This window comes from Triticum aestivum, chromosome 7A, assembly GCF_018294505.1.
Source record: "Triticum aestivum cultivar Chinese Spring chromosome 7A, IWGSC CS RefSeq v2.1, whole genome shotgun sequence".
Classification (NCBI taxonomy): domain Eukaryota; kingdom Viridiplantae; phylum Streptophyta; class Magnoliopsida; order Poales; family Poaceae; genus Triticum; species Triticum aestivum.
This window is the reverse complement of record NC_057812.1, coordinates 245,289,573-245,300,429: the sequence shown is the minus strand read 5'-3', so window position 1 is coordinate 245,300,429 and position 10,857 is coordinate 245,289,573. Positions and strand designations below refer to the sequence as shown.

Genomic DNA, 10,857 nt, shown 5'->3' with positions numbered 1-10,857 from the left:
TGGCCACTAGGCGCTCACAAACGAAACATGCCGCGGGATACGATGGATCTGTGGTCAAGTGGCCAGCGTGGGTCACGGGCAGCTTGTCACCTTCCCAACAGGAGAGTTGGCCGGCGGGAACGTGGAATTTGTTACCCTTTCCCCGATAGATTCGTTGCCGGTCAACAATAGAGACCGGGGCCTGGCGAGTACAGAGGGTCGGACACTGACGCGACGGCCGTACTGTATGTAGTAGTAGTATTTTCCCTCAGAAAAAAAAAGCGTACTGTACTGTATTGTTTGTTCGTACGCCCAAGTCCACATCGCACGTTTTCTGTTGCATACGACGCAGTCCACGTCGCTTTGTTACCAACTACGCTCCCAAAATCTCGGCCCTACGCTAAAAAAACACTCTTGGTCAGAAGCCCTGATGATGAGCCGGCCAGTGTTACTAGCCCGTAGCGCAGCGGCCGTCGATCTTGCACGTCGACGACTGCGGATATATTACCTGAGTTTACCGTGGATTCAACGACCCTGCAGAAGCCAGTAGCTCTCTCGCGCATGTCCAGAGAGCTGCACATGGTTTTCCAGATTCAGGCCAAAGCGTACAGACTGGAACGGTCCGGAGTTCCAGGAAACACAGCTTGTGAGCAGTTTTGACCAATCAGGGTTCCATCTACCAACAGTTTTCCTGTATATAAATTACAGATTGCATACACGGTGAGGAATATCTGTTCTGGAATTCTGGATACGGCAGCAGAGACCTCTACTCTCTCTCTCTAGATGGTGAAATTTTTGAAAAGCTAAAAAATTCTGTTGGAAATACACACTCCACAACCGTGCTTTCAGTGCGCCAGTTGCTTTGATTTCATGTGGTTCAGTTTTAGAAGCACCAATCAGTATAACATAGCTCACGGGACGGAGCACCGCAGCCGTGTTCCTCCGCCACGGTCAAAACTAATGGAGATGAGCAAGGTCCCGTTGCGGTGGTGGTATCGTCCACGGCTTCAAAGATTAAAAGGTCGTACAGCACACGCCTACAGGCTCCGGTAGTCCAAAACGGTCACTTCATCTCCAGGAGCGTCGAGATCTTGATAGCTGCAGGTGAATGACTGAAATAATGAGGCAATGGGCAGGCAAAAGGGACGGAACTAGTACTAGGAACATGGTTTACAATGTTTCAAACTGCAGATGCTTAATTTAATGTAACCCTTGGTGACCTTCGTCATAATTCTTAAGGTATGCAAAGTTACAAACTCTGAACTGATCTGAAGTTAGATAAACGTGTGAACTTTGTTGATCAGCTCAACTGTGCTAAAAAATCAGAATAATTCCATACTGAACTTCAGAGAACAAGATATCAGAACATGCACATCAAGACAATGAAACATAATGACGTGGAAGAGAAATCCAGAGATAAATAGCAGTGACCATTATTGTTTAAGATATATCATAATCCTTTTTTTTATTTCCACGTACATATGTAAGTCTAATATTTTTAAAAATATGCAGTACAAATTCCTACTGTTTCTCACCAAGATCATTGAGTATTATTTAACAACAAGCATTTATTCTGTCGACAGCTTTTCAGAACGTCGAAAATAAACTGCTACATATTCCATGGCGAGAACCATTAGGGAACAAAAACGCAACGAGATTGAGATTCAAAACTTTACCTTCGTATTTTACGGGGATCCTGCATGCGTGGATCTTGCATACGTGGATCATGCATTATAGGAAGTGGAGCATTAAGGATTGGTGATGGACCACCCAATGGGGGACCACCACCCCTTCCTGCTTTCCTAGGACGCGGACCAGCATTCGGCTCAAAAGGTGGTGGCCCACCTTGCTCCCTCAACATACGCATTGCAACTTCCGGTGGTGCAGGAATAAACGGCCCAAGTGGGCTGCAATAACAAATGAAACAACAATAAGAACAACATTATGCAAAATAAACAGAAATTGCAGACTACTTACCCAGCACCAGGCACAGGCATCAGCATTGGAGGAGCAGGAATATCTGGAGGAAAGGCACCATGTACAGACGGATCACCATAAGAATCATACATTGGATCATCAGGGTTTTCACTGGATCCATCAGGGTTTGATGAATCAGCATTTCTGTCAAATCTACGGCCACGTTCATCTCTCAGCCGACTCTCAATTGGTGGCCGCTGTCTGCCCTTTTCCCTCTGTAAAATTGACCAATACAAACAAAAAGACATGAGCTTAATTGCTGGCTTGCTGCCGATTTGCAAGTGAATATAAACCAGGCAATGAGGCTTACTGGAGCAGATTGTTGCATGATCGGTGTCCCCCCAGGCGCCTTGGGATCACTGCATCCAAGATAAAACACTCCATAATCTAATTGCAATGTGAAACATTATTTTGCTAAAAAAGAACCAAGATGCAGAAAACGTACTTCATGTAGTTCTCAAAATAAATATCCTCTCTCACTTTTGAAGTCAGCTCCACCACAAAATCAGTATGCTTGAGTTTGAGATGCTTCGTGACGAACTCAGAAGCATGGAAAAGCTTTGTGCACCCCTTAGCTCCACAACCATATTTCCATCCATACTTCTCATCCCTTATTTTCCTGACATGTGGATCCAACACTTCACTAGCAGCTGCATCAATCTTGTCCTTTGCTTTCAATATTTCCAATGGATCCTGACCTTGAATCCTGTCTTGCCAGAATGAATCAAGTTTCTCCTCCCATTCAGCTGTATTTGAGCTAGGCCCATCATATGTCCTTGAGTCTGCTTTCACATGCCTTAGGCCTTTTGGCTCATTTGTCTCAGACATGCCATAATAATCCACACCATGGATACGCCACAAATAAGTGACAAGAGTGTCCAGCAACTCAACACCTTCAAGACCCTTCACAGTAGATGCACCCCGTATTATTACAATTGGGCCCATTGAACCATGTGATCCGCTGCCTGCTTTGTCATCATCACTACTAGATAGAACATTGTTCTCAATACCCTTCTCAGAATCAAGTTTACAGATGAGAGCTTGAGCTTGTTCAATGTCAATGCTAATTCGCCGAGGCTCAGAACTGACTGGATGAGCCTTGGGAGCAGAATAATATAAATCATCAGGGTCCTTTCCAAGTTTCCCCTTTTTTCCATTTACATTCACGTCATTATTTCCAGATTTGTTCGCTGCCGAACTCGTTAATCCTGGACCACTGCACGATGGGAGAAACAGAAGGTAAAACACATACTTTCAAAGGGAGGAGGGCATGGGGTTGGGGGGTCTTACGTGTCAAAATTTCCGCTCTGCAAATCTTGGAAGAATTCATTTGCAGTAGCTCTCGCAAGTTCGTTCCGTCTGCTTGTGCAAAGAAAGATAATAACTATCACCTAAATGGATTCCCAATAAATAGTAACAAAGGAGATAGTTCACTACATAATTGTGGAAGTATATTAAGAAACTAGCTAACCTTTCCATAACAGATTCAAGGTTAGTAGGATGGTACTTGTTTCTCAACCTACAACAGAATGAAGAAATGGGCCAGTAAAATGTCTGGAAAAAAAATGGTCACTAGAGGGCACATCAAAAGGATGCAATGGAAAAAAAAAGTAATACCAATCTTCATTCTTATGAAGGTCAAAGTAAGCTTTCTTCTGAGTTGTGATGTACTCTGACTTGTACTCCTCATATCTAGTAAAATGAACAGAATTATGTCAGATAAACCCTACTGAAAGTATACTGCACAACAAAATTGAAGTTCTATCACTATAAAGGAGATAGACTAGTTGTAGTTGAATTATAAGTCTGACACCACGAAGAGCGGTTCAGCATAGCAGACCTGCTTTGAGCTTCAACAGGAGAAACGTCATCTTCAAGCTCCTGCATGAACTGCTTGTAAGACATCAGACCTTCCCTGTGAAGCATCAATGTTGGTCATGTCAATACAAGGAAAAGGAAACACAAGTACGGCCAAATATATCTAAGGAAAAATGTAATCATCCCTGTAGTTTACCAATGGGCTCGTTTCGCCCCTCTGCTTTATAATGTTCAAGTTGGTTCCTATAATTTCAAAACTGCTCACAGTTGGTACTCTTCAAAGAAAGATGGATACGGACAAATTAAGCACAACATAGTGCTGCTTATACTTGAAAGGAGATGGTGTCAAGAATTACGAGTCGAGGAGTCAATGAGTCGAGCCGAGGTTGAGACTCGTAGACTAATCGTGACTAGTCTAGACCACTGCTGGACTAGTCGACATGGTACTGTAGTACTCAACTTACAGTAATCAACTACTAATACCTAGTAAGTAATTAAAAAACAGTATAACTAAGCGACCTACAAGCCTCCACAGCGATTTAACGTTCTCGGCCGTTCGATCACAATATTGGACGTTCCACGATCTATCCACCGTACCATGAATAGCCTCTGCCCGTTTTTCACCTCATCACCTGCGAGGCCCGCCTGGATCCGGGCCGCTACTCCACAGGCCGACCTGGGGATCCGCTTATTAATCGGACCAACGAACCATGATAGCCGTATACAGGCCCATGGTTTCTGGCCCGTACTGTGCATCCCCTGCCTCTCTTGCATCCGTCGTGGGTTCCTCACCGCCGCCGCCGTGGCGTGCAATGTGGCAGTCCTACTTCCGCTTCAACGCTTCCACGCTGCTTAGTTTCATCCCTTCGGTAGGGGCACGTGCCGTCAGCGTCGTCGGGCCTCCATTTCGTTCCCTCTCCTACCCCTTGCTTGCTTGAAGGCCATAATGAGCGACCTGAAACTGCCGTCATTGCCGTAATCATGGTGGGGTCGACCGTCTCCCTCTTGCAACAATTGTGATTAATTTCGCCATCACGGCGTTACTTCCTCGTCCCTCGTCCCATTGCTCACATGCATTATGTTGCACACAATTATCTTCCTCTCTATCTTCCGTCTCATCTCCAATATCCAGTTCATCAGCCATGTTTCCTGCTTAGTTTCGTGGTAAGCATGAGGGTAAGGATTAAGGAACCACTTGATTTGTTCAATTCGATTAGGTTACCAAAAAGAACAAGTATGTCAATAGTCGTCTGTGTGTGGACCACTGCTGGTTCGTGTTAAGCATGATTGTTTCGATTAATGAACCACTTATGTGATGACAAATAGTTTCGTGTTAAGCATGATTGCTCGTTGTCTTATCTACTTGTTTTTCGTTCCCTTGGTGGCCCCTGCTGTGTGCTGTCATACAAAATACGAGATGAATTCTTCCATGTATACTCTGTCGTCTAGGAGCTGGGAGTGCCTTGGTGATGAAACAACGAGCAGCAAAGCGGTGAGCGACATGTCCACTTGACTTCCCTCCCTTATTTTATTTTCTTATGTTGGTTCTTCTCCGTTGCTTCACTGCCCATTGAGCTTTTTCTTGTATTATCTCAGTCCCCTCTTGGATCTTCAAATGCGCCTTTTTGCAGGTTTCAGGAGACGCTTAATAATATAATTTTCTCTGTAAAGATGGTATGTTGTTTACATTGTTCATTTTATTCTACAGATTCTTACTTACAGATTGGATAATGAAACTAGGAAGGGAATCGAAAGTTTGTTCTCCTGTTTCTTGAATTAGTTGGAATTCTGAATGAAAAAAGCCATTCAAGGGACATAATCATGGAAACTAACTGTTTCGCAAAGGAATGAATGGTAAGCTACGTATGCATTTCCCATATCTGTACTAGCTCCATTTAAACTAGAACCAGATGACAGGTTATACAATTAAGTAAAACTGTAATTTACATTTGTATATCTTTGAAATATATGAATGGTTCCGTCATTTTTTCTGACTTTGATTAATTTAGAATTTATGATTTCTGTCATTATTCACCCAATCACTTTGTTTCCATGCAAAAAAACATATACCATCAAGCAGTTACAGAACAAATTTATAAACTATAGTGAATACCTTTTATTGCCACAGTAAATTGTTTTATCTCTTTCTGAATTGGAATATTTATTTATTACTTAATGAAAATTCATGCTGCAATTTCAGAGTTTAGGTGAGGATGAGTTGATCATGTGGCGAGGATTTGGGAATCTCTGGTGCAATCTAGCCTGTAGTGTAAGCTCTTTGTGCTTGTCACTTAATATATCATGTTGCTAATAAACTGCAAGTTACAAGAAGTATAACTGCTTGGATTATTGACCATTTGAGGATTACGCCGGTGAAGAGGGATCTGGTACATCTCTACCTAATATTAAAGGGACGATTGTTTCTCCACTATTTTTTGTCATCAGGTTTTTTGTTTTTCGTACGTCGTACATTTATGACGTGTTTCCGTTTTTGTTTAAAAAAAAAACTGTGCTAATGAGGCCTCGAACCATGGTGGCCGGGAATTGAGCCTAGCAGGCTAACCAACTCCACAAACCAACAACTTTGCTTGAACAAAGGAAACTGCCTCTATATTATAGGATGAGCGGTTTTTCAATAAATAAATAAATTGAAAGGCAGACCGGACCGCTGCTCACTTTAAATGCAAAATACTAATCTCCGCACAATGGCTGCCCCATGCACGTAAAAAAAAGGCTGCCCCATGCACGTAAAAAAAAGGCTGCCCCATGTGTAACGGATGCCCCATGGACCTAAAATAAAGGGCTGCCCCATGTGTGGCTGATTTAGTTGGGCCATGCATTACTGTTTTGTTCTGAACTTCTGATGATTTTTTTAGGGGTAATGACTTCTGATGATATAAGGGAAGTAACATAGATGCATATTTTCATCATACTTGCATCCTTTATAACAATGATTTTATTATGATAAATTTATTTTAGTTGATGGGAACCCTTGCTTCTGTTCTGAAACATACTTTGATTGAAAATATGCATCTATGTTAAGAGATGATGGATAACTAACATTTGTGTTAATATTTTTATTAGTTTGTGCTATTTATCAGTAAAAAAAGTTAGCCTTTATTCATTAATTTCCCATAATAATTTTTTCACCAGGATGACAAGAAATGACCCAGTTCGAAATGCGCTTCTGGTCTGATCCATAATGTGCAAAGTTTTAATGGGTTCATATGGATTTAATTAGAATCAACTCACATTGTGGAAGTTCCATCAATGATTAAAGACGGTTGAACTCACTGACCATATTACATATGCTTATTCTTTTTTTCCGTTGCAACGCACGGGCATATTTGCTAGTATTTACTAGATTGAGAAAAAAAAAGGCACAACGACTGCCTCTTGAAGTGCTATCTTTATGTACGAAGTCTGCTGGACGCATGGAACATGCCCAAGGGTCCTGATCTTGAGTACTGTTTGTGGTCTGCTGCAGCATGCCCATTTTATTTGAGAAGATAACCAACTCTATGGAGACATTCCACTGTCGAACTCCTCTGGGAGAGTTGAATTATGTGCAAAGATCAGACAAGGCTAGCCTCCGGAAGATAAAATGTTGTACAATTTTTTGTTATGTGTATTTCTCGATCATCTCTTCGGATGAACGTGCTATAGGGAAAATGTGAACACAAAAGGATTTTTGTGATTAGTGGATTGATTCTAATTAACAGTTGACAGTTATGCTGCACCACTTATATTAAAAGATTGTAGTTTGAATCGGTCAATATTTAATCAAATGTATTTATTATCCAAATTTTCTTAATATTTCTATATATTTTGTTTAGTATGAACGGGTGTGGCAACGCGCGAGTATATACAACTCCCTCTAACTCTAGTACTAAGCTTGAGACACTTATTTTGGGACGGAGGGAGTATATATTATACAATAAAAATTGAGTTGATCCAGAGGAGGATCATATCAGCATAGGAGAGCATCAAGGGAGGAGCTCAACAGCAGAGGGGTGGATCCAGGGAGGAGCAGAACCAACAAAGGGAGAGCATCGTAATGCTCCTGGCCGCCGCCGCGGCGGCGGCAGTGGTGGGTAGCAGCGGCAGTGGCGGCGGCCTGGTCCCAGGTGAGGCGTCTCGTTGTGGAGCAAGCCTAGAAAGCTAGGGTTGCAATTTTTTCCCTCCCACGGGCTGAGCTCTGCTCACTTATGCCTCCCAAATTGAGTCGATGGACTCAAACAACCAGACTAGTCTAGACTAGTTGATGACTAGTCGCTCCACCGTTCGACTCAACAAGCTAGTCTACACGAAGAAGCTAGTCAACAATCAGACCGAGACTACTAGACAAGTCACAGTTTAGACTCGTAATCATTGGATGGTGTGCACTTGTTTTCTATCTCTTATCTGTGGAAGCATTTATTTATATGCTAATCAAGCAAAGTAACCATATCCTTTTACATATTGTACATAATTGCCCAAGAGATCCAGGATGATTGCATCATTTTCAATTATTTAATCCTCACATTGATTTAAGAAGAAAATCATAAGTGTATTACTTCAAGTGGTTTGCAACAATGGTTGTTCTTTTATCCCTCAACATTGAGCACTTAGTTCAGGTCCTGTATAGTACAATAATCTTTTCAGTTACAATGCTTGCACAAGGAAACAGCAAGTACTTGGAAATACGACAAGCTTGAATGCTCTCAAGTTTGTAAATGGACCCCCACAAAAACTCAAAACAGAATGCAAAGCATGCACTCATAATCATTTCATTTAGCAGGTATAATTAGTCACTGATTTCATCTTAGCAGGTATAATTAGTGACTTAATAACGTCCAACGTGCATCACCAAAATGAATGAAGGTTGTTCGGAATTACGCCCTCCATTGCAGAATGTAAGGCATATTATGTGACACAAAAGTTCTATCATTAGAAAATACATTCAAATACAAAAGCAATGATATGTTTTTCTGTTACAATGAACCACATTTTATTGACCAAATCGTTTGGTCGAACTTGAATCTTGGGATGTTCAGGCACGTTACATTTTTCAATGGAGGGAGAACATGCATACCTACGGGAGTTCCCTGATCCTTCATTCCATCCACCATGTCCAGAATCATGCCAATCTATAGAATATGTTGGACGCAAACCAAAATGCACGCCATTAACAAACAATTACATCCATAAGATACTAAAGTAGACAAGAAATAATTTATGTGCCCATATGCCATTCATTTTTTAAATGACTTCTCTTCATACTCTGCTACTCCCTCCCCGTCTGGTTTTTTATTAGGCCCATCGACCGGATTGGCAGGACCAAGGCACCCACACGCTTTACAGATATCAGTAATTGCTTTGGAAGGAAAGTAATTTAATGACATTCATTTACCCCAAAACTATTGGGCTAGCTAATGCCACCCCAGGCCCACGCCTCGTGCACTCGGAAACTGCATGAACAATCAGAAGGCAGTTTCCATATCATGCACGCCTCTGTTTTAATCTTTGTGCATGCTAACCGTTACCTAATTAATAGCATCGAAAACGAAATGAAGAGAGATGATCGAGACAACAGCGGCCAAATTTCGAGCCATTTCCTCGAGTGGCCTTAGAATGAAGGACGTCGCTGTGTTGCCCTCCAGCCTAATAAACCCGGACAGAGGGAGTAGATCCTAATAAGGTTAAAAAAAATATGCCCTGTCTTTGCTTTGATTCATGGTCCAGTATGATGACTACATTAAGTATGGCTCGCTCATAAGTCTTGACGTAACTCACGAGGCAAATGAACTCAAGCCAGACTTTCGATCTATCTGGAACTTAAAGCTACTAGTTTTAAATATGATAGCGACCGTACCATATGAATAATTATTGAATACTGCATGACCCTCCTCCACTAATGCATACCTGGTGCACGATTGTTGTGTCGACCTTGGCCACCATGATCATTCCCAAACCTAGGAAATAGAAGCACAGAAATTTTAGAATCTGCAGCAGCGCTCAACCAAACTTGTAAGCACAAAAACCAGACACTGGTAGACACCCAAACAATCAGATAAATGCATCCTTTATGTTCATTATTTTAACAAATAGCAACTCGGGGGTCAAAACAAAGTGCAGCACCTAAAGCCACTTAATAAGCTCAGTCAGTGTAGTAGCTCAGGATTTTTATGGTGTTACTGGGATTCAGGAACTAAGAAGCAATTGCGAGACCATAACCAACCTCGACGTCTTCACTCACTTGGAAAACCACAGTTAGAAGAAATACAGCAGCATGCCTTGGACAGGCTTGTTGCGCACTGCAAATCCACAACGCTACACCTAAATAGTTCTAACCAATACGGCGACACCAATCTAAGACCGCGATCTCTAATCAGCAACGAACGATCTCAGTGACAGCAACAAAGCAAGGGTCCAAGCAAGCTCTGATTTGTTTGGTCCGGCTACCAAGCTCGCTGAACTCCCTCCATCCCTGCCCCAACCCCGCACCAAACTTTCGAAAGGCTCTCACCTCCTGTCGTCCTGCCCGCCACCAAGACGGCGCCGGTCGAACCCACCTCCTTCTGTCCGGTGCCGCTTGTTTTGCGCCGCCGGCGGAGGGGGGCCGGGGGGAGGCGGCGGGAGCACGGGCGAGGAGCGGCCGCGCTTGCGGTCGCCGCTGCCGCCGGCGGAGGAGGGGGGAGGGGGAGGGGAGGAGGAGGCCCCAGGCGCCGCGCGGCGGGGCGCATCGGCGACCTCGGCCATGGGTGGTGGGTGGGTGGCAGCGTGGCCCTAGGCTAGGCGGCTTGATCTGGAGGATCTCCCGGTTCGGGTCGTGTCGGGTCGGGAAGGGGAAGGTGCGCGAGGAGGGAGGAGAGATGGTTGGGTGAAAAGAGGAAACGTCAAGGGAAACGAAGAAAATGTGTGATGTGTGGGACCGGTTTGACCTGTCATGCGGATGTATGTTTTTTTTACAGAAAAAAGCCATGAAAAATACTGTGATTGTATAAGAGTGATGAAGTACTCACAAAGGATTTGTACTTCTACAAAATATTGATTGCATACCATATATTTTTTCTCTATAGATCACTTCTTCTTTATGAAAAA

General features: G+C 43.0%; 1 protein-coding gene across 1 annotated transcript; it reads right to left on the bottom strand.

Annotated features, from left to right (window-relative positions):
* Positions 1 to 626: 626 nt before the first annotated feature.
* Positions 627 to 10,626, bottom strand: LOC123151521 (serrate RNA effector molecule). Its single transcript, XM_044571217.1, has 12 exons — positions 10,283 to 10,626; positions 9,679 to 9,728; positions 8,849 to 8,903; positions 3,797 to 3,871; positions 3,574 to 3,648; positions 3,428 to 3,475; positions 3,247 to 3,315; positions 2,402 to 3,172; positions 2,267 to 2,315; positions 1,957 to 2,171; positions 1,656 to 1,886; positions 627 to 1,077 (listed from the first exon to the last, which is right to left on the bottom strand). The coding sequence occupies exons 1-12, from the start codon at positions 10,513 to 10,515 to the stop codon at positions 1,017 to 1,019; spliced, it is 1,932 nt and encodes a 643-aa protein (XP_044427152.1). The 5' UTR covers positions 10,516 to 10,626; the 3' UTR covers positions 627 to 1,016.
* Positions 10,627 to 10,857: the final 231 nt, after the last annotated feature.